This window comes from Dunckerocampus dactyliophorus, chromosome 20, assembly GCF_027744805.1.
Source record: "Dunckerocampus dactyliophorus isolate RoL2022-P2 chromosome 20, RoL_Ddac_1.1, whole genome shotgun sequence".
NCBI lineage: Eukaryota > Metazoa > Chordata > Actinopteri > Syngnathiformes > Syngnathidae > Dunckerocampus > Dunckerocampus dactyliophorus.
The window spans coordinates 4294317-4318016 of NC_072838.1; the positions used below are offsets into that span (position 1 = coordinate 4294317).

General features: G+C 42.3%; 2 protein-coding genes across 5 annotated transcripts; one reads left to right on the forward strand and one right to left on the reverse strand.

Annotated features, from left to right (window-relative positions):
• Positions 1–210: 210 nt before the first annotated feature.
• sla1a (Src like adaptor 1a) lies at positions 211–14755 on the reverse strand. 4 transcript variants are annotated; one of them, XM_054762857.1, is made up of 9 exons: positions 14569–14755; positions 6694–6796; positions 6523–6622; positions 6336–6422; positions 6165–6268; positions 6071–6097; positions 5832–5963; positions 5516–5636; positions 211–5433 (listed from the first exon to the last, which is right to left on the reverse strand). In XM_054762857.1, the coding sequence occupies exons 2-9, from the start codon at positions 6764–6766 to the stop codon at positions 5232–5234; spliced, it is 846 nt and encodes a 281-aa protein (XP_054618832.1). In that variant the 5' UTR covers positions 6767–6796; positions 14569–14755; the 3' UTR covers positions 211–5231. The 4 variants fall into 4 exon arrangements, with proteins under 4 accessions (XP_054618832.1, XP_054618830.1, XP_054618831.1 ...); XM_054762855.1 differs by lacking the exon at positions 14569–14755 and having other exon boundaries at positions 6694–6979; XM_054762856.1 differs by lacking the exons at positions 6071–6097; positions 14569–14755 and having other exon boundaries at positions 6694–6979.
• A 2309-nt stretch (positions 14756–17064) lies between these two features.
• ccn4a (cellular communication network factor 4a) lies at positions 17065–23174 on the forward strand. Its single transcript, XM_054762854.1, has 5 exons — positions 17065–17828; positions 19587–19908; positions 20665–20919; positions 22309–22502; positions 22574–23174. The coding sequence occupies exons 1-5, from the start codon at positions 17781–17783 to the stop codon at positions 22871–22873; spliced, it is 1119 nt and encodes a 372-aa protein (XP_054618829.1). The 5' UTR covers positions 17065–17780; the 3' UTR covers positions 22874–23174.
• The last annotated feature ends 526 nt before the right edge of the window (positions 23175–23700 follow it).

The following is a 23700-nucleotide window of genomic DNA, read 5'->3' on the forward strand; positions in this document are numbered from 1 at the left end:
CTACACGAGTGCTACCTGGACTCAGTTTGAACACGTGGGAAATGCACCCTACAGTGGAAAAGCACCTACTGGAGTTGGGGAGGCTTTCTGCTGACTCGACATATACATTTGCACACGAGTGCACTCTTGCATGGAGCTCCCCCCCGGGCATTATTTGGTCTTTTAAATGAGAACAAAACGCTGAGCTTGTCTGCTCTCGCAGTCCTTTAATTGATGAAAGCTCGCTAATGAGATTGTAAAAGAAAAAAGTTTGGGGACACCTCAGGGGCCATGGAAAAATACATTGGGTTGTGGTGACAATACAAGCTAAAAATGCTGGATTTAGATTTTTTTTTTGCATTCATTCATTATTCATTCCAAAATGTCTGACAAAAATCAAATCAAATTTTCCCGTAGGAAATCACAAAGTTGGGAGAAAGTGGGTGTTTTGCAAGTCTCAAGTCAAGACAAGTCAGGTCAAGTCAATTCCGAAGTCATAGACTTGAAATTTCTTACGAGTCCTTAGGAGTCATAACCACATGTCTCCCAGAAAAAAGTGGCATTTGAACAATGTAACCATCTATTAAATTTGACACACGCTCGGGATGCATTTTGTTTGAGTGCTGACGGCATTCAGGATTTAAGTTTCGGTCAAAACCGGATCTACTATTTTTTTGCTGTGCGTTTTCTGGCCTTCCCCAAGTCACTGCGATTTCTTTGTTTTTGTTTGTGGAGAACGTAGTTGTGGTGACAATGAAGGAGTAAGATCTCGCCACGTACGCCAAATAACACGTGTTGGCCACACTAATTACGTATGTGTGGTGCACGTGTAGGAGTCGACAAGTGCCACGTGCGGAAAAATTGACATTTTGCCTAAACCTGACACCAGCAAAACACACTATAGACACACATTGGCTGTACGGACAATGCACAAAGACGTGTGAAATGCGTAAGAGTACCCGTAGAGTTTGTTTGACGGCCAGTCTACGGCTCGAAAATCAGCACGCCACATGCGAACACCCTGTGCAAACCCGAGTACCCGGAGAAAACCCACACGCACACGGGGAGAACATGCAAACTCCATACAGAGATGCCCAGGGGAGAATCGAACCCAGGTCTTCCCGATCTCCAGACTGTGACTGCGTGGCCAACATGTTAACCACTTGACAACCGTGCGGCCCTATTTTCAAGTCATATTGTCTCGTCCATATTCATTAAAATTGTGACTTGAGTCCACAAATAATGTACACCCAATTAATCCATTGCAGACAAAAAATTTCGCTTTTCATACAGAAAACAATGCAAATAATAGGGGTGTAACGATTTATTCACTATATCGATGCATCCATTTATATTCCTACGATTTAGCTACATATGTAGATCTGGGTTCTCAAGTTTCCATTCAGGACGACATACTGTATATATCTAACATCGTTTAAAAGGTAATCAATCGATTGAATCGATACTAGGAAATGAAGCATTGATTTAAGGACGGCGGGCTTTATAAGAATGTGCTTTTTTTTAGCATTGAATGATAAAGACGTTAAATGTTACAGTCTGCCTGTCGGTGACGTCACTGTCTTCCAGGTAGGTGGTGGTCGTGGGAGTTGTAGTTGACCTGTGAAATACAGTTCATTCGCTTCATTCACTCTTCAAATTTACCTCATCTGGCCTTATTTGAAACTCCTTTTAAGTGACATTTATGGGGGCAATATACGAAGTAAGGACGTTTTGTACGCCTGGTTTACAGTCCAGTAGCAGTGAAGCTTAAGTTGGATTGTGTTTGACGCATGTACGTGCGGCGCGGAAATGTAGAGCATCTATGGCATTGAAAGCGTTGTTTACAACACGGTGACAAGCATGAGCTTAAACGCTTCTGTGTTTGATAAAGGACGATAGGCAACCCATCTCTTTCAGAATTGGTGGGGCATTCTTGCCTCCTCCTGGATCACCAATTTTCCCTTTCTTGCCTTTCATATCGGTCTCTTAAATTTGTTCAACTTTTTTTTTACTGCCTCCTCGTCTCTTCCAAGAGTGGCAGCAATTTCTCTCCAATAATTGATGACGATCTGTTGATCGTGGTGATTTTTATGAGACGAATCATAAAGACGTCTGTATTTTCGAATCTCCGCCACCAGGGGCTCTTGCTTGTCCGCCATGTTTTTCCACATAGTTAGAAAATTTCCTAGGTGTGCGGTGCAGGAAAATTTGGGCCGCGTGGACGCCGAGCGGAGGGGCGTTTGCAGGTCATAACACATATGCAGGAATGTTACAAATACAATCGCCGTATTTTAGCCATGCAAAAATCGAACACTGTGTGTGCGCACTCGATTAGGAGAGTCCATGGGGACGTCCTTAAAAATGTTATTTTTTCTTATGATATCGGGTGTATTTTCATTCGTATACAGAAAGAAAGGTTAAGTCCAACTTTAAGCCTTTCAAACACACGGATCAGAGCTTCAGGACAAGATAAAAGGTACAGTATGTAGGATATAAAGTCACTTTAATATCTGCAGATAAAATTTCATTAAAATCTGATGGTGCGAAATATGTTAATTTTGCCCCAGAATAACTGCAGTAACGGTAGTGTGGCGTGGAAACGAATACAGCGTGCTGCTGCTGCCTTCATGACACTTTATTTTCTTCCCTGCACTTTTTATTTAAAAAATGTAATGGCTACTCTGCTGACTTTTAAAACAAATGTCACAGCCTAAGTCAAATTTTGGAGTACGGTTGTACTTGCCATGGTCCGTGGGTCGATCACAGCTTTTGTTAAACCAATGGGATTCAAAGGCACTATTTTCCAGGTTCATCCTGATTTTGTATTGCATTTTTCACTCATTTTTTGTACTCGATCGTTTATTCTTATGTATTTCAGCATTATTAATAATTTATACTTGTTTCCCTTACAAAGAACAGGAATCTAGGAAACTTCACCTGCACTGTCCAGTATCTTGGTATTCATTTCAGTCACACTGGTTGAATTGTTGGCTAAAAAGTTACTGAATCGATTCAAAGTTACTGAATCGTTTCCAATCGTATCGTTCTAAATGAACTAATATCATCCTTGAATCGAATTGCCAACCACAAACCATGATACAAATCAAATCGTTATTAAAACGAATGGTTACCCATGCAGGAAGTTGGTACCTATGAAAGTGTATGACAGGCCTTGGAGGAAGTCTGCACTCTCCTAGACTGTATTTTAGTAGATACCTGCGCTTGTCTTGTTCTGTGATTTTTTATTATTTTTTCACCAGGCAGTGAACCTTGAATCCCAGTTTCACATCCATGAACGATCCCGATTTTTTTCTTTTTTCAAACGATGAAGAGACATCTCTCGTTTGAATGCTAATGACTCATCTTTCCATCCCCTTTGACCCCCCCTCGCTCGTGTTTGCATTCTCAGCCACACTCGCTTATCATATTCGACCACTCGTCAGCAGTCTTTATTTGGATGTGTGCACTTTGTTTGTGGTCATAAAGTACATAGGAAATGCAAAAGATGCGTTTTGTTCCTAACCCTCTCCTGTTCTGCTGCAGTAGTGATAAATATTTACACTCCGACTGACACAACGCCGTTTATTATATTAAAAATTGCTAGGCCAACGATCGGCTTCAGGGCAGAGCTGGGAGGGAAAAGCACATTTCAAGAGCTGGGCCGGATATTCCTCTCAGGACCTCATCCCATTGTCAGTTTTGTGGACTTAAGTGCTGGCTTGTGTTTGGAAAAAGGCGGCAAAGGATTTTGATCACCGAATCGAGTAAAATAAGGCCAACACAGTTCTGTTTTTTTTTTTTTTATGGTGCAAAAGCTGCACAGGACATGTTCTGTACTGTAATGCATGAACCAAAGACTTGAGTGGGAAGCTTGTGTGACTTATTACGTGATGCAACACAAGGTATTCCAAAAATACAGCACTTCTCTGCATTTCTTGTACACTTTTCCCATTTCCTGTCTTTGGTCAGTGTTGCGTTCACAGTACGGTCCCTCGCAATACCGCGGTTCGATTATCACTCCCTCGCCGTATTGCGGATTTTCAAACATTTATCAATTAATAAATGATCATTGTTTCATGGTTGAATATAGCCAAATATCTGCAAAAAATGCATATTTAAGCAAATTGTACTTATTCTTGGTCTAAATTAAGCCTTTTCAAGCATAAACATGGTAAAATGAACTAATAAATGAACTAAAATACAAATACAAGGCCGAAGAAGCATTATAATTGTGAATGTAGTACTGTGTCCTACATTGGCCACTGGGTGTCGCTGTTCGGCGAGACAGGCACTAGACTCCTCGCTAAGGTTTCCTCGGGGACCCATTTACTGCGCCACTGCTCGATCAGGAGTTTTATTGATGTCTTACATGGGTTATTTACTCGTATTGTGTCTACTATATTGTGTAATATGACTGTGAAGCCATTTAAAGCCTCAAGGAAATACTCTGGCAGTACGCTGTCCAGACAAAAACAAGAAACTGCTAATGTCTGACTGCTAACTGCTGAGTCTACGTTATTTATGTCTAATAAGCCTTATTTTCCCTGATTATATTTACTATATTGGGTAATACAAATGTAAAGGTGACTATAGGGGTGTTATTTCATGTCTTGAGGGCTGTAATAATGTTAAAACCCGTATTTGGAAGATTGTAAACAGGGTTTCCATGCCATAACTACAAAAATATTCCATTTATTAATATGGAATCCTACTTCGCAGCTTTTCACTTATCCCGGTCGGGTCTGGAACAAATGAACCGCAATAAATAAGGGATTACTGTACTAGCAAGCAGAAAGCAAGCCAATCTTTCGGTGTATGCCAGGATTTGGATGATGGCATTCAAACTTAACCAAACAAACCATTGTAGCAGAGTTCCTTTTAACCAAACCAAACATTACAAGTGTGAACGCACCTTTCGAGCTTAGTTTACACTTCTGCGTAGTCACTACATGGTCCCTTCCGTTGCAGTTGTGAAGTTCTGCGTCCGAATTCAGCGCTTGCCGCTAGGGGCATTGTTTCCAGCGAGTCAATGCAGTGAGCCCGTCCACCATTTAGCTTGTTATCCTCCTTCATCGCGAGCAAACGCTGGCAATTGCATTCGCGAAGGAACACGTTGTATACACACTCGAGTTGGAGGGGGAGACGCGAACCTGGGTAGTGTACACCATTGGCTCGATGCAGAATCATAAACCAGGCTTTAGTCTCACGTAGAAAAACAGCAGCTTGTGTACAAGAAGTCTTTTCAGCGGCCCCTAGAGGGCATCGTAGTCGATGTTGGCCAGGCCGTTTTTTGGCAGGGTGTAGACAGATTTGCTCTTCCTCTTCCTGCTTTCCTTCTTCACGTGTTGGGCCTCCTGGTGATATCCGGAAAAGGCCAGGTAGTCGGCCATGCTGTTCCTGACGCCGTAGCTCACCATGTTGTTATCGTGGCCGTCCGTGCTGGTCAGCTGCATCCTGGTTGGGAAGATGGTAAACATAATGAGTGGTTTGCCCAAAGGGGCCGCCGTGTCTGTGGGTGAGGTTGTTTCCAGCTTGCCTGTCTATTTCATTCCAGTCAAAGTGGCACCTCATGACGACCGGCGGCTCGCCTGCTGGTGGAGTCATTTGGTTGGACAAACACGGAGAGGTCAAGACGCAGCACATGCCGTCCGCAGTGTCTTAAAATGAAGCAAAAATATCCCTCGAGGTTAGAAAACATCAATTTAAATGAGTTCCGGCAGTTTGGTCCGTGTATGTGTGGCCTACACCGAAAAAGGCATATTTCCTGTTTGACCCAGTGCAAGAAAACACATTCACTCACTGATAAGAAACATTTCTACTGTTAGGAACTATTTCAGACCCACGTCCCTCACCGGAGTAGTGGTTGATCATGTGCTCCAGGCACTGGAAGGTAAGGCGAGGCGAGATGTAGTACCAGTTGTTGTCCAGCCTGGAGATGCGATAGTGCTTGATGGTGTTGTGCTTGACTGACAGCACGTACGTGCCTAAAAACACACCTAAGAGTCAGTCGAGCTTTCGATCCTAGCCACGGCCAGAACTATTTTGAGGAAGTTGCGGCGAGTTTAAATAAGAAAAGCAGAAGTTGACTGGCCTGTGAATGTCTTCACACGCTTGGTCACTGTAGACATTTGCATGAGTCATGAAAGGACTTCAGACAGATAAGAATGTAAGGACACGTTCCTCACCTCTCTCCGTGGCGCTCTCCCGTACCAAAAAGGAGCCTGCCCTGTTCTCAGGTAGAAGAAGCAGCTTCTCGGCCTCACGCCTCGTCACCCCCTCAAACAGCCAACTGATGGATCAGTTATTAAATCAGTCACCATGGTCTGTGTACAAGGTGGATTTGTAGGGGTACCTACTCATGGTACACTTTGGCCACATGGCTACTGGGGATGTAGCTCTCCTTTCCTGTCTGGATGGAACTGACCTTCCACCAGTAGGCGTCCCTGAGCACCAGCCAAAAGAGAAAAAGAATTATGACCTTCTACGGTTCTCTGTTCAACAGCAGGACCAAACGGAAACATTTGAGTACGTAGATGGCCATACTGCGAGATGATGCTGAGCTTCTCCCCCATTTTGAAGATGGGCTCTCTGACATCTGGAGGCGGATAGTCGGCGATGACTACCGCCACGTTGTCCTTTGACCCTAGATACCAGACATGTAGTGTCAAACGTGGCTTCCGACGTGATGCCCAGTTCTGCTTTGGGAGGTCTCACCTTCCCGAGGGCTGCTGGGGTCTCTTGTGTTGATTTTGTGGCGGCTGCCCACGCTTCGCATCACGTTGCCCATCCTCCACGAGGAACAGGACTCTGAATCGGCCTGATGTGAAGGCAGGCTGGTTAACTTCCTATAGACAGACGCTTGTCGCCGAGCTAGCCTAACACTCCATGTACAACGGGGACACATTCACAAACAAAACACTCATATATGCGTTGACGTCAATAGCCGTGGGAGACGCAAAATGGACCATGGCGCGGCAGTGGTGGCGACGGTGTTGGCGTCTCTGATGTCAAGAAGAGTAATGACTTGTCAAGAGTCTGCATGAGCCTGACAACACACTTCCTGCCGCAAAATGAGGAAGAGGTCTGGTTGCTAATATTTTGCTCAGTCCAGGAAAACATACTTCTTGAAAACAAGGCAGAGGCACACCTGAACAATCAAATCCATTTCTGATACTTTGGTTACATTTATTTATAAAAGTATTTATTTATTTTTTTCACGAGCGACTTCATGATTAAATGCCTCCCAACTGTTATATAAAAAGAAAATGAGGGACTATCCCAAGGCCTTACCCAATAATATTCCTGACTGCCGTTTTCCCAGCACTAACTCATTAATGTCTGCAAGTGTCTGCCCCAGAACATTAGGCCTCTTTCTCCAGTTTTTCCCCCTTCCAAGCACATGGTGATGATTTTCTTCTTGTTGGAGCATATGCACAATATCTTATCTTAAAAAAAGGAAAAGGTTGACCTAAGCAAGGAAGCCTTTACAGGCTACCGTTGCACCCCCAGTAGTGAGTGTACAGCATGTATAGCGGTGCAGATTTACTAACCATTAAAACGTTTCATCCACGTCTTTAGGGGATGAACATCTTCATCCACAAAGTGCTCCTACCAGCTGTCCGTCCAGCAGGTGTTCTTCTTTAAAGCTAATATTTAGCTGTCATGGCCTTCCCAATCGCGGGACCTTACAGAAGCTTCAGAACTTGATTGATGTTGGTTATTATAGCGCACGTTGGGGAAGTTGTAAGCATTTTTAAAGGGTGAAAGGGTTTGTAAGCAGTTTTCATAACGGCAGATGCTTTCCCTCTGTGGCGCACTTCCACACCCTATGTCTAAAATTACTAAATTACCGACTGGAAATATATACCAGCATTTTTTTTTCTAGGAGCCAAAGGCCTGATGTGCTCGTCATCTGGGTTCAAGTTTTTTTTTCCCCCCAAAGTTCTTTTTTTCCCCTTACACATTGCACATGCTGCACCGCCGGTGGTTAGTGCCGCTGACCTGGACTGCGGATAAGCAAGTCAGTCTGACCTCACTGGATCTGGAAAACCACAAAAGACAGAGACATGCCGTGTTTTTGTTGTATGCAGATGATACGTTACGCTACATGGCTGTTGCTCCTGTTCTTCTTAACCTCTTTCATGCCACAGCTGCCAAGTACAGTGGAAACTCGAAGATTGAATCTTTTAGGTTGTGTGCCAAAAGGCCCAACGACAACCAAATCGTACGGAAACCAAAGCAATTTTTTACCAAGGGAAATAACTCGGGATGTCCAATATTGGCTTTTTTGCCGATAACCGATATGCCGATATTGGCCAACTCTCAATTTCCGATACCGATATCAGCCGATACCGATATGTGTAACATGACATATCTCCTGTGGTGGAATTAACACGTATCTGTTGTGAAGCTAATGGATACAGCATCAGCAATTAGCTTCTCAACGTGGCTGTAAACAACATTGTACAACATAGTAAAACATACCTGCCGTTAGGCTGAGGCTGTGACATTTGTTTTAAAAGTCAACAGAGTATCCATTTACATTTTTTTGATCATCAAAAAGTCCAGGGAAGAAAATCAAGTGTCATAATTTTCATGTATGCCTAGCACTCTTAGTGCAGCAGCAGTGGCAGAGCCAGACATTTTCCATTAGGGTGGCCAAGGTGAGACCATTAATCACATCGGGGTGGCAATAAGTTGATACCTGAAATGTCAAGATGGCCAGCAGCGCGCTGTATTCGTTTCCATGCCACACTACAATTTGCATGTACACAGTCATTCCGGGCCAAAATGAACATATTTGGCACCATCAGAGTTGAATGAAATTTCATCTGCAGATAGATATTAGTCTAAAGTTAAAGTAATCTACCTAACAAACATGTATACGAATGAGAATACACCCGATATCATATGAAAAAGCAACATTTTCACGAACGTCCCCATGGACTCTTCTGAGATTTTACCGTCGCTTACTTCTGGGAATTGTTACATTCCTACTGAGGATAGGCGGGTATCTAGAAAACGTAATGAATGGAAGGAGCAAGCTAGTTTGCTACTAGCCACCCATGTTTGTTTACACGCTTGAGAGGCGGTTTGATGAGGTCATCTTTTGCGCGCCGGCAAATACGGGAGCTCATTTTTGCAGAGTATGTATGTATATAGTAGAATTAACCCCCGCCGCCACGAGTGGCTGCCTTTCAAGCAGCTCTGTTTGTTTATTCAAGCACATATTTACGTGCCATGAGAGCGACGTCCGGCATCGGTGTGATTCCCTGTCTACCCATTGATATCGAGGCGGCCATCCTGGTGTTTTATTTTTATAATTTTTTTAACAATCTTTAACAATCTTTAACAATCTTTTTCTGCTATTCTTACGGCACCCTACTTCATGATAATGAAGCGATGGTACGTTTTGTCAGCTTTATCAATAACTATACAACACCCAAAGTGCACCGTGTATGAGAGCTTGAATTTGTTGCTCTTGATGGCGCTCTGCTCATTCATACATCAGCAACAAAATGCCAAAATATTGAAAAATATGCACCAAGCATTTATAGTACAGAGGGGGAAGCATGCAGTACTTGGCAGGGTGGATTTTGGACCTGCCGAAATGAGCATGCACCCTTAATTGGCTTAACATGACTCCTACATGTATGGAACTCACAAGATTTGCTTAAAAGACACCCACCCCTAAAGCGGACTGCATCATTTCACCTAAAAAATGCCCCAAACGGCAAATAGGGGCGCATGCAATTCTCAGCAGGGTGGATTTTGGACCTGCTGAGATTTGCATGCACCCTTATTTGGACTAAAATGACTCCTACATGTATGTCATTCACATGATTTGTTACAATGTGGCAGGAGATGCAAGCCTTCAGTACCTTCTATTGTCGTGGAAAACGTGAATTCACTACCGAGCAAGATCTCCGAGCAGAACGTCAAGACCTTCAAATTTGTGTTTCACCTGAATGGCTAGGAGCTAGCTAGTGGGCAGGAACACAAGAGCCTGTGGAAAGCACAACACTTTTTTTATATCGGTTTTCATTATCGTGAAAAAATCCGATATCGATGTCTACCGATATCATATTTTTATGCAATTACAGGCCGATATTATCGGTGGGCCGATATTATCGGACAACCCTAGAAATAACACATCTAATTAATCCTTTTCAAACACCCAAAAATATTAGCAAAAACACATTTTATAGATAATAATTATAGTTTTACATGCAGAAAATAATGCTAGATGAAGCGGTACCTCGGTTTTCGTCATGAATTCGTCCCAAAAGATCAAAGTTTAAAAGGTCAATTTGGTATTTGACTACAGTTTTCTGCACGCAAAGGTCTGGCAAAACCAAACCATACAAAAAACGAAGAAATTTTTTCCCATAAATAATTTAATTTAATTTAGTTTCATCGATGGAACCTTAGTTTATGTCTAAAATTGTTCCAAAAGGTCAGACGAAAACCATAACATATAAAAATTGACGCAATTTTAGGAAATCATGAAAATCCTATTTATCCTTTGCAGATATCCAAAAAATATTAACAAAAAATACATTTTCTAGAGAATAATTATAGTTTTACATGCAGAAAACAATGCAAAATACTGTGGAACCTCAGTTTTCATCATTAATTTGTCCCCAAAAAAATCTGAGGTCCCAAGGTCAGTGACAATTCAATGATTGAACATCCCGAAGGTTGTTCAATTCGGTATTGACCACAATTTTCTGGCAGCTCTAAAGTTAAGAATTAAGAATACAGCGGTACCTTGGTTTTTGTTAGTAATCTGTTCCAAAAGGTCTGACGAAAACCGAATCGTACAAAAAACAAAGGCATTTTTTCCATAACAAATATTGTCAATCTATAAATCCGTTCATCCCACACCCAAAATATTAACAAAAAAATAAATTTTATAGAGAATAATTCTAGTTTTATATGCAGAAAACAATGCAAAATACAGTGGAACCTCGGTTTTCGTTAATAATTTGTTCCAAAAGGTCGGACAAAAAACGCACACTCAAAATATTAACAAAAATGCATTTTATAGAGAATTATTATAATTTTGCAGTTCTTCCTTATCCCATTTCCGACAATTCCTCAAAATTTCATCCAAATCCATTCAGGACTCAGAACTCAAGTTATTTTGAACACAAACAAACAAACAGATAAACGCCAGTAAAAACATAACCTCGGCGCTGCGCTTGCGTTTTGTGCTGCGCTTGGCGGAGGAAATAACGAATGACTGGAACTTTTTGTTGATGCGGACTTCCCATGCATCCTTGCGAGATGGAATTCAATCATGTTTCTCACCTTTATCAAATTGCTGGCACTTGCAACTTTCTTTGGCCCCCTGGAGGGTTACTATAACCCAGACAGTGTACAAAACCCGGGGCAAAATTTTTGTGAGGATTTTTGTCAAAAATCGAATCAAAGAAACCTGGAGCGTGACTTTGCAAGTACAGTGGAAACTTCAAAGAAAGACTGAACGTCCTTAAGGTTGTTCAATCGATCCAGCGTAAAGTTTTGATGTGTGAGGCGTATCATTATGTCACCATCATGCTGAAAGTCCCAGAATTGTGTCCAAAATGCGACAAAGGACTAAAAGGACTTTTTGTTGAATGAAATCCCCAATTTAAAACATCAAGTCCAGTACAAAAATAAGAAAACAAGACCCCGTTTAATGGCTGTTTTTGCCCGCTTTGAAACGGAAAGCGTTACTCGTGAGCATGACATCAGGAACCACGTCCGCAGTCATCCAGCGCAGGGTGCAGTGATGCTGCAGTAATGATCCAAGCAGCATGCATGCCACCTGTTAGCCGGTGAGGTTATTGCTGGATAGATGAGACACGGTGCAATGGGGTCCACTCGGGTGTGCAAAGAGTGAAAGTCTTCCTCAATGCGAGGGCCCACCTGTGTGTTTTATCCCGCTCCACCTCAAGGCAGGGATAATGCCAGCCTTTACAACCCGGGCCGGGTAACTACGGGTTACCTTGCCAACCGGGCCCCTGCCAAGCCCATAATGAGCTCCCTTCAGCCATCCAGATGGGAGTAGAGCATTTATTGCTGTGTCATCATCTATTACCTAGTCATTACACGCCAGCCAGCTATTTTCACGACGCGTGTTTTCACTGTGCACCTGTGGAAGACGAAGGAGCGTCCGCTCCTCCTCCTTTGGAACCCAGTAAAGCCTCTGAGCCACATCTGATAACATCTCACCGTCACGAGTGATTTGGAACCACAGAAGCATCATTCTTTAGTGATGTTAAAGCCATCAGAGAGTGCGTGCTCGGTAGTCCCTGATGCACCTACCGCGGGCCCAGTGGAGCCAAGCGCCTGTTACATAATGAAGGAAAGGCTTCCAGGCGTCCCTTTCCACTGGCTGCTTGTCAAATTCCCTGCTGTTCCGCTGGCACTTCCATGAGGATCTTTTGACTTCTTCTCGGGAGCGTTCCGCGGTGGAATGCCAGCATTTCTCCACTTTGTCATCGCAAGCCAGGCAGAGCTACTCTTTGTGTTTGCAAACGCAGAACTGCCTGATTCGTACCAGGATTCCACCAGTCCAAACAAGACAAGGGAAATGCAGTCAAATCTTGCTTTTCATACAGTCCAGTTTTTGTCAATGAAGTCGACTTTCACTGAATAACGGGTGATCGACAAAGACTCGAGTTTCACTGACTCAGGGGTTTCAGCGGCTAAAATCTTGACTCACATTTTGTACACTGTCTCAGTTTTTGTACAATACTGTGCATAACAAACGAGTCTGTGCTCAATCAAGTGCTCAATCAAAGCACTCTGAACATTGCCTCGGTTTTCATACATTTTGTTTTTGTCTGACGTTTATGAAAGACTTGATAACAACAACACGTTAAGAGGTTCGTGTACCTTGGATTCGAATGTGATTCCCTAGTGAAAGACTGACGATAAGTACCGATTCTCTTGTTCAGGATTACGGCAGGTGGTGCTGGAGCCAATCCCAGTTGACTTGGTGGACTAAACCCTGGACTGGTCAGCGTCACTCCTGCCAGCAGTCCTTCATGTTTTACATCCTTCTTATGTGCAATGTTTGGCAGTTGTGTCTTGTTGTGGCCTTTAGAAGGGAAAAGGGTTCAAATCTTCAATGGACATCTCTGTGTGGGCTTTGCATGTTCTCCCCGTGCTTGCGTGGGTTTTCTCCGGGTTCTTCGGCTTCCTCCCACATGCATTTTAGGTTAGTTGTAGATTTTAAATAGACCATAGGTGTGAATGGTTGTTTGTCAATATGTGTCCTGTCAATATGTGGCCTTTCAACCGGTCCAGGGTGGATTTTTGGACCCGCCCGTGGCATTTAGTGACAGGCACTACTGTTCCAACGGCTGCTCTCGTCCTTGCGGCTCTCTAGTTGGACTCGACAGAGCAGGAAAAGGTCTGAGCATTAATTGCTCACAGCTTTCCGAGTCGTCTCGGAGAGGTGCACGCCTCACTCTTGTGTTAGCCGTCCTTGCGTAAAGTGCAACTCTCAATTCTCCCAGAGAGGATGCATATGCTGGATCTGCTCTAAATCCACTTTCCGACTCTCAAGTTCCCGCTTTTGGTGTTTAGCTGCGGATGGATCATATTGAAAAACCACCGATCACTTTGTGCTCTTCTCAGCCACGAGGGGGACCAGCTGCCTTAAAACTCTTGAACTTTTGTGATTTATGAGACAGTTTTGCAGAGAGGTCCATTTAAAGCAACGGCAAAACACGCTAGAAAGTACACATGATGACCCCAGAAGAGGTAGGCGTGGGCTGACAGCCAAGCCAAGATAAACACCCAAAGACAAAGCATTCCTACAGTAGGCGGAGCGGACACGAACAAGAATCGCTTGCAACCTCAAGAAGTCGGCCATTTATATCCGAGACAGACTGAGAAAGTGTTTGTTTCCTGCTAGAAGGAAGGCAGTGTTTGTTTAGTATGACAGCCAGAGAAATCTCGACTCCTGGCAGCATCCGAGTCTGTTAGCGCCCGCCAAGAAGCACCAACCAATCTTGCTCTGTGAATTCTTGATCAGATATGGAGAGAGGCATGTGTGGGCCCCCTCGCAGGTGTAACATCTTCACGCATCGTGTGCACACATCAACATTCTTTAAAGGTGACTCTTTAGATTGAAATCTTTTTTTTAGCTGTAAATACCAGGATTTAAATGAGGCTTTGGGAGTGTGCTAGAAAATGGTGGATGCTAACTCTAATTTGCGTTGTTTTTTACCTTTGTCGGCATCAAGACTTATTGATTACACAGTATGGGACCGTTTATGCACGGTCATGGACAGAAAAGCAACTTAGTCATAGCACACGCTTACTAAACTATACTTTTAGATTGCTTTCATTTGAGCATATTTGGTACGTGAGGATTGTTTAGGATTGTGTGTAATGTGAAATGTCTCTTTCTTGTTGCATTGAAGTGGAGTAAAGCTGGAAAACACCAAAGGATTGTCTTTTTGAATCTAATCATGAAAGATGAGACGGAAAGGTTGCACATACTGTAGCATACGCTTCATACGCATGGCAGGGTACAAGAATTGTCAGCAATAACAAACAAACGTCTAATAAACTGCCTGGTAGACTCACCGTAGTCCTTCTTTCACGGAATATCCTCTACGTTGTGCTTTGTTGCTGTAGTTGTGCGTCACTTCCTGCTTGCTTGTAGAGCTCTTTTACTTTGTACTCATCCACATCAAAGAACATAACATCTTGAAGACGAAAGTGATTAAAAAAAAAAAAAGATGAGAAACTCAAAACTTTGTACTAACCTGAGTTCTTGTGAGTCACTGAAGTGAATCAGGTACTCGATTCACTCATCACATTTGCACCCATGAGTCGAGTCCTCGTTGAGTACCTGTGGTTAGTGAAACTCGAGTCTTCGTCAACCCGTGAGTCAATGAAACTCAAGTCTTTGTCAAGTACCCATGAGTATGTGAAACTCGAGTCTTTGTCGAATACTTCTGAGTTGGTGAAACTCAAGTCTACGTCAAGCCCCCGCTAGTCGATGAAACGCGAGTCATCTTTGCGCACCTGTGAATCACTGAAACGCGAGTCTTCGTCAGGTAACTGTTAGTCAGTGAAACCCGATTTTTTGTTGAATACTTGTGAGTCAGTGCAGTTATAGTCTTTGTCAACTCGTGAGTCAGTGAAATTCGAGTTTTTGTCGAGCACCTGTGAGTTAGTGAAACCCGTGTCTTCGTCAACCCATGAGTCAGTGGAAATTGAGTCTTTGTCAAGTACCCGTGACATGGTGAAAATTGAGTCTACATTGAGCACCCGTTAGTCAGTGAAACTTGAGTCTTTGTCAACCTGTGAGTTAGTGAAACACAAGTCTTTGTTGAGAACTTGTGAATCAGTGAAACTCGAGTGTTTGTCAAATACTCGTGAGTTGGTGAAACTCTAGTCAAGCACTTGTGAATCACTGAAATTTGAGTCTTCGTCAAACCATGAGTTAGTGAAACTCGAGTCTTTGTGGAGCACCCGTGAGTCACTGAAACTCAAGTCTTCATTGAGGAAATTCAAGTCTTTGTCAAGTAAGTGAAACTTGAGTCTTTGTTGAATACTCATGAGTGAGTGAAGCTATTGTCTTTGTCAACCCGTGAGTTGGTGAAATTTGATTCTTTGTTGAGCACTCATGAGTCAGTGAAAATTGAGTCTATGTCAAGCACCCATGAATCACTGAAATTCGAGTGTTCATCAAAACATGAGCCTTCGTTGAATACTGGTGAGTCAGTGAAGCTATAGTTTTTGTCGAGCACTCGTGAGTCATTGAAACTCAAGCCTTTACTGAGCTCACATTGGTCAGTGAAAGCAGAGTCTTTGTCAATGTATGAGTCAGTGTAAGTGGAGTCTTTATCAAGTACCTGTGAGTCAGTGAAACTTGAGTCTTCGTCGATCACCCATTTAGCCACTGACACGCAAATCTTCATTGAATACTTGTCAGTCACTGAAACGCGAGTCTTTGTCAACCTGTAAGTTAGTGAGACTTGAGTCTTTGTCGCACACCCATGAGTCAGTGAAACTCGAGTCTTTGTCGATTACTCGTGAGTCGGTGATACTTTTTCCACAAGGTTAATACATTTCTACAAATGCAGTTAGAGTAACCGTTTCACAATTAGTGACATACTAACTGGTTTGCTTTTGTAATTTAGCTAGCGGTAGCGGGTGTGAGTGCGTGAACGAGTTAACGGAGATGAGTAGCCGTGAGTCCTGATTCAGTCATGACTCGTTCATGACTGGCATATCTTTGATAGAAAAGACAACAAGAACATTGCATAGTTGACCCAGTGTTGAGCTGCTGGGCGAGTTCACGTCAGGCTGCAGCATTCTTTCTCTGGCGAGAGCTGCTAGCTGGTTTTCTTTGTGTGTGCGTGTGTGTGTGTGTGTGTGCGTGTGTGTGCGTGTGTGTGTGTGTGTGTGTGTGCGCGCGTCTGTGAGCTGGAGACCGCAGCTATATAAAGTGTCTATAATTATCGGACTGGCCTGTACATACGTTAAAATAAACAAGGCAGCTGAAGCCCAGAGGCCTCGCGTGAGCTTATAATCGTCTACTCTAAAATCTCAAGAATCAGAGAATGAAGCCAAAAACGCCAGGAAATATGGAAAAACACCCCAGTACTCTTTCTTACTGCCTGATTTGTTTTGGTTTTTTTCAAACTAAAACTTACTTTTAGTGATGGCATTCTTTTTCCTGCTGTGGCTGCTTGTTGTTAGGCAGAATTCACAGAGCTCAATCATTACTGCTCCATAAGGAAATTGGCTGCTCTGTATTAATAGTAACAATAAAGAGTTCCCCCATTCTGGAAGTCTTTCTTTAACGTGCCACCTTTGCAGGCTCGTTTGGCCTCAGGGCGCCTTAAAAAGTGCTTCGCACGTTCTTAAGTGGATTTCCGATTCCACTTGACTTTGAAGCGCAAACATTCCCGACACACAGTTTTCACTTTGGGACTTTAATGAGAGGATTTTCCGTTTTAGAGACCAAAATAGTGGGGTCATCTTCTTCATTCTCTGCAGTGTAAAAGGAACTGGGTTGTGTGGTGCGTTAGCATATAGCATTAGCATAACAAGTTTGTGTGGATTGTTAAAAGGTTGTTCAGTGCGCCTCCGTCCAGACGTCTGGCGGATGTGAGACCAGAGCGGTCCAAAGACAGCTTCGACTTGGATGTGGATGACATCATTTGTGCTTCCTGTCCACATGTGCAGCGCTGTTGTTGGGGAAAGTATTGATCTTTTTCATGGGGCATCGAAGGTCCTGATGGATCATGACCTTTGGGTGATGTGCTGGAATGATGTCATAGAAGCACATGGCATTCATTTTCTCGTATTCTGACTTTCATTGCCAAAATTCCGGCATATAACGAGCCAAAAATGAACCAAAAACACATTTTTTCCCCCTCTCTAATACGGCAGCCACTAGCCATTTTTGCTAATTGAAGAGGACAAAATGGCATACATATGTTTTTTTTTTTTCCAAAAGGAACTTTAAATCAAGAGAACGTTTTGATCAAAGCCATCACGTGTGGTCTTTGTGAAGAAGCTTTAAAGGAGAACCTTTGAACTGGACCTTCAAGTTCAGGAGGAGGCGAGCCAGGATGGGAGGAGCAGAGAGAAGCGAGCTTGTCGGGAGGAGGAGCTGTCTGGTGAAAGTGGAGCAGAAGGGGCGTGTCCTTGCGTGCCGACTCTGAACAGGTCGTCTGCTCTGACTGAGATGCTGCGGCCAGGCGGCGGAGGAGGAAGTGGAGGATGTGCAGGAGGCTGAGGAGCAGATGACTTGTTGCTCGTGAGGCTGCTCACCAGGGATGAGTTGGCTCCTCTTGTGGATTCTCACTGCAGTCGGGATTCAACAGGTTGGATGATGTTTCTATTTACTGCAATAGTTTATACTTATGAATGTATAATATTCTGTATAACACAGGTTTCTGTGTAGATGATGAATTATTATTTCAGCAGGCTTCTTTCAGTGTTTTAAGGTCGTCTGTGGCGACCCCGTGTGGCCATCCTGTGTACTGCGCCTCTAATAGCTAACAGTGATGCTAAATGTCATATGAAAGGTTTGAAAGAAGCAATGAAGTAGTTGTAAAATAGTAGGACGTGTATCCAGTGCCCTTCAAGGTAGAAAATGCTTAACAAAGCAAGGCGTGAGTGACACTCCCCGGCCCGCCCGAGGAGACGCTTAAGCGCCGCGTCCGAGCACATCCATCATGGGATGTGACCAGAGGGCGACAGGAAACTGTGTGTCAAACATGCGCGGACATGACGATCCTCGCCATTTGTCATCTTATTTATCACCAGCTGCCCCGGACTACTTTCAGGCCTTTCTTCTCCTTCTCATGTTGTTACATATCACTTACCTTCCTGCAATTGGAACTGACGGGGTCACCAGGTAGAGCTTGACGCTGACAATTTAGGATATCATTCAAACCCTACCACCGTTTTATCACATTTTAATACCTAAGAAAAGAAAAGAAAAAGGCTGATGCTTTATTATTATCAGTGTTTCCCATATATTCATTGATAAACGTGGTGCTACCTGTTACCCTCGCTTATAAATAAACACATTATTACGGGACTGTCTGTGGATGTAGCTTGTCGTTCCAACTCCGTACAGCAGATGGCATCTTCTTAACACACCTCATACGCACCTGGTCCCCCAGATGATAAGAAGACGTTGCAGGAAGGATCAGTGTTGCTATCTTATCCTCTTTGTGGCTACATTTAGCAAGTATTCAGTCCCTCCTCTGGTCTTATTGGACACTTTTGGAGACTCTAACATGAAAAACACGTATCGCCCCTCCATCTGAAAGCAGCCACGGGCGGCTCAGTCTTGTGTGTGACATTTTTAAGAAGCGACAAAAGAAAGTTCATTTGCAGTCCTAAACATGTTTTTTTTTTCTTACTCATTTTTTTCCTCTCATGATTCCAAGCACATGCACTGATTATGCCAATTAGACGATGACTTCATCTAGCACCCCCCCCCCCCCCCCCCCCCAACACACCACCACAAATACAAATTGCATTATTATTTGTTGTTATTGTTTAATTCGTGGTCATGTCATTCTAATGATATTATAACTTTTAAAATTTTGGAAAAATTCTGCTGTTTTTTGCATATTTGAGCTATTTTTGATCATTTTTGTCTATTTTTTATCATTTCCAAAATACGGGATTTTCTTAATAAAACAATTATTTCATGGCACTTGGCGTTCATAGAACATCCATTCAAACTGCTTGGATGTTATCACCTGGTATGCTGCTCTGAGGATTGCTATGGTATGCTGTGATGCATTAGCCCCCAATTTATGTATTTGCTTTATTGTCCAATGGAAAAAAACCTCCACATTTTACATCATAACGACGTGATCAATGTTTTTAATGGACAGCAACGTGACGGCGGCTCGCACCTCTCAGCATTCACATGCACTTTTTGAGCTAGCTGCAATTTTAAAATAAAGATACATTTAAAAACGTTACAATTAAAAATGTAATTAAATTAAAATAATAATAATAAATATTTCACAAGTAACTGATGAAAATAATAATTTATAGTAAACGTTGTAAGTTGATTTAATATATTTGCTTCTTGTTTTCCACCTTCCTCTCCACAGGCCAACTCCCAGAATTCCACTGCCATGCCGCCGTCCTCCACGGCCCCGCCCCACCCGGCAGCGGCGGCAGTCCCTTCCCCGTCCCCGTGGGCCGAGTCGTACAACCGCACCCAGTACTGCAAGTGGCCCTGCCAGTGTCCCGCCCGGCCCCCCGCCTGCCCGCCGGGCGTGAGCCTCCTGACGGACGGCTGCGACTGCTGCAAGGCCTGCGCCCGGCAGGTGGGCGAGGCGTGCAACGAGGCAGACACGTGCGACCACCACAAGGGCCTGTACTGCGATTACAGCTCGGACAAGCCGAGGTACGAAAAGGGAGTGTGTGCATGTAAGTGTCACGCCACCAAAATGACCTTCACACTTTTTTTTTTTTTTAACTGACCTCCGCCAAGGAAATAATTGTTTTGTTGCTGTGTGTTTACAAAATGACCAAATAATTTACAGAGGCATGGGCCGGAGATGCTGGAGACCACACAGCGCAGTGGTGACCTCCACCAAGGCCAAACTGTGAACAGTCGTGAAAGCTACTTCCTGTTTCACACCAGCCTGTGATGGCTGCTAACCAACAAACAAACACACACATAAACAAACCAGCTAGCAATATAAATAGCATTTCTTAAGCCTTGGCGGAGGTCTGCATGCCCACAAGTGACAATACTAGATATTGTCGGTGATATGATGATGATGCATAAGTCCATTTATTTGAACCACACAACGCTGAATCATATTTGCTTTGTATGTATATTTTTATAATACTGTGTTTTTATTATTTTATTTACAATTGTAATTGTACTGTTATTATGCATTTATTTGGTCCATTTGGTAAACATTCTGAAGATTTATAGTGGAAATTTAGAAGTTAATAAATCGCTTTAAGCTATAATTCAGTAAATGATCCGCTGGGAGATGGAACTTTAAAAGCGAACCAGCACCCTCCTGTGGCGTAAAAGAGAACTGCATCTCTAAATCGTACATAATAAGGATGCGATGCACGGATGTCAAACCCTTGTAATGCAAATTATTTCACGGTTTTGAATGTCACGTGTTATTTGCTGATACTAAGCGCCTCCCCTGCCCCGTCCAGACATGATGGGCACGGGCTGCGAGCACGACGGCGTCATCTACCGCAACGGCCAGAGCTTCCAGCCCAGCTGCAAGTACCAGTGCGTGTGCGTCAACGGCGCCATCGGCTGCGTGCCGCTCTGCACTGAGTCGCGGCCGCCTCGCGTCTGGTGCCAGAGCCCGCGACGGGTCAAAGTGCGCGGGCAGTGCTGCGAGCAGTGGATCTGCGACGAGCCCAGGAGGGGGCGCAAGACGGCGCCGCGGCACGCCGTAGAAGGTAGGAGGACCCTAAGGGGTGGGCTTTTGCTGTTTTTATTTTTTCTCAAATATTTCAACATTTTTCTTAAATAAATTCGTAAAAAAATATTTTTGCTTTCTTAGTTTCTCATAATATTACGACTTCAAAAAAACATTGTTATATTTCGGCCCTACGCTACTAAAATGACATTATTTGTCCTCATAATATTACATATACTTATTATTATTTTTGTCAAATTTCAGCTACTTTTCCCATTTCTGCGTTTTTAAAAAACTTATTTCAACTTGTAAATGTTCTTCTCGTAATTATGACTTTATTCCCGTAATATTTAGACTTTGTTCTCATAACAATATTTATTTATTTATTTATTTTATATTTGAAATTATTTTTCTGTAATCTACTTTTGCACAAATGACGGCTTTATTGACTGTTTTGTTTGCTTCTAACATCACGAATTAAAAAAAACCTTTAGTAGATTTTTCCTCTCAATACTACGAGTTTATTCTAAAAATGTTTGACTTTTTTCTTGTTAGAATATGCCTTTTTTTGTCTTAATATTTTGGCTTTATTCTCGTAAGATTCCAGCTGTTTTTTTCCATTTCTGCTATTTTTTTCCAACTATTTCCACTTTCTTCTCATACATTTTCTTGTCGTAATTGTGACTTTATTCCAATATTTTGACTTTATTCTCATAACATTCTAACTTCTTCCGTAGCATAATTTTCCAAAAATGACAACTTCATTCATTGTTTTTTGTTTCTATTAATGTTCTGAATTTTTTCAAATAACACCTTTTTTCCTTCATGTTTCGCTACTAAAATAATATGACAAGTTTACTCTCACAAAATGATGACTTTTTTCTTGTTAGAATATGAATTTTTTCTCTTCATGTTTGAACTTTTTTCTTGTAAAGTTACAGTTGCATTTTCCATTTCTCCTGTTGTTTTTTCCCCAACTATTTCAACTGTTTTCTAGTCAATTTTCTTATCGTAATTCTGACTTTTATTCTCAGAATATTTTGACTTTCATACCGTAATTTCATTGCTATTTTTTTAAATTATTTTTCCATAAGGTAATTGTCCAAAAATTACTTAATTCATTGTTTTGTGTGTTTCTAATAATGTTATAAATATTTAAAAATAATGTCTTTTTTTTGTATTTCACCTTTATTCTACTAAAATGATGTTATTTTTCTTCATAATGTTATTCTCGAAAAATGGCAACTTTTTTCCCTTAATAATGTGACTTTCCTCTTGTAAAATGACTGCTGTTTTTGTTCAATTATATTTTTAAAATGTGCCACGGGCCATTTAAAAAAAAAAAAAAAAAAAAACGGGGGCCGCACATTGGACACCCTGATCTACAGTATGAGTCATGCTCCCCTCCTCCCCGTCCTCGTCTCCAAAGCCGCCCCGGCTGAGCAGAGCGGCTGGCACAAGAACTGCGTGAGCCAGACCACCTCGTGGAGTCCCTGCTCCAAGACGTGCGGGCGCGGCCTGTCGCTGAGGGTCTCCAACGCCAACGAGCGCTGCGAGCCGGTCAAGGAGTCGCGGCTGTGCAACCTGAGGCCGTGCGAGGTGGACATCAGCAAGCACATCAAGGTACGATCCATCAGGAAAGCGTCCAGCAGGAAGCGTGCTATCAAAAACGTGGTGGTCGTGTGTTCGTGCAGCCCGGCAAGAAGTGCGTGAACATCTACCGCGAGGAGCGGCCGTCCAACCTGACCATCTCGGGCTGCACCAGCAGGAAGCAGTACCGGCCCAAGTTCTGCGGCGTGTGCACGGACGAGCGCTGCTGCATCCCCTACAAATCCAAGACGGTGGACGTGGACTTCCTGTGCCCCGACGGCTCGGCCTTCACCTGGAAGATGATGTGGGTGCAGGCCTGCTTCTGCAACCTCAGCTGCAGGAACCCCAACGACATCTTTGCCGAGCTGGAGAGTTACTACGGCTACCCGGAGGTCATGAACTAACCCCTCACCTCCTCGATGATGCATCTCATTCTTGTGTATTTCATTCTTACACGCATCCTTTTCTGATCTGCGCCTTTTTCCGATTGGAAAATCTGCAAAGAATTGAAATGTATTTCCACGGTGGACTCATGAAGCAATTTAAAAAGACTAAATGGTAATGACATCATTATTAGTAGTATTTTTTGTTTACTTTCTATAGGACTTGGAAATAATTCCCCCCAAAAATATATTCTATAAAAAAAAAAATTAGTTGTGTGCTTTTGTTCTTAAAAAAAAATGACTATAAGAATAGATTAGTGTAATATCCTCTCCAATTATTTTATTATTATTATTTGTATTTGTCTTTTTTAAATGTTTTGTTTTTTTATAATTTTATCATATTTTTTTAATTCGTTTATTTTTTTTGTTTTTATGATATAATACTTTAATAAATTACATTATTATAAATAATACATTTAGTATGTTTTAATTTTTAAAAAATTACATTAAATGTGAAAAAAATAGATTATTTCAAAATGTGATTTTTAAAAATATTGTATCATTTTTGTTTAAAATGTACTTGTACTTAAAATGTAAAATGTATAATAGATTATCATGTAAAATATTTTCATTATTTAATTTTTTTATTTCTTTATTTGTGCTTTATATGAACCATTAATGACATTAAATTTAAAAAGTAGATTATATCAAAATCTGATGTCTCTTTGACTTTAATATTCTATCATTTTTGTTTAAATGTATTTATTAAAATAATAGACTATGGGGTAGGATACATTTTAATTACTTAATAATTAATATTGAAAAAATATTTGTATTTAATATTTTAT

Bases quoted from the DNA above. Each gene is read 5' to 3' on its own strand.
- sla1a (XM_054762855.1), bottom strand. From the start codon at position 6,883: ATGTGTCCCCGTTGTACATGGAGTGTTAGGCTAGCTCGGCGACAAGCG. The intron at 6,623-6,693 runs GTGAGACCTCCC...TCTGGTATCTAG, and splicing joins CCCCAGCAGCCCTCGGGAAG to GGTCAAAGGACAACGTGGCG. The intron at 6,098-6,164 runs GTGAGGAACGTG...AAATGTCTACAG, and splicing joins GGAGAGCGCCACGGAGAGAG to TGACCAAGCGTGTGAAGACA.
- ccn4a (XM_054762854.1), top strand. From the start codon at position 17,781: ATGAGTTGGCTCCTCTTGTGGATTCTCACTGCAGTCGGGATTCAACAG. The intron at 20,920-22,308 runs GTAGGAGGACCC...TCGTCTCCAAAG, and splicing joins GCCGCGGCACGCCGTAGAAG to CCGCCCCGGCTGAGCAGAGC. The intron at 22,503-22,573 runs GTACGATCCATC...GTGTTCGTGCAG, and splicing joins ACATCAGCAAGCACATCAAG to CCCGGCAAGAAGTGCGTGAA.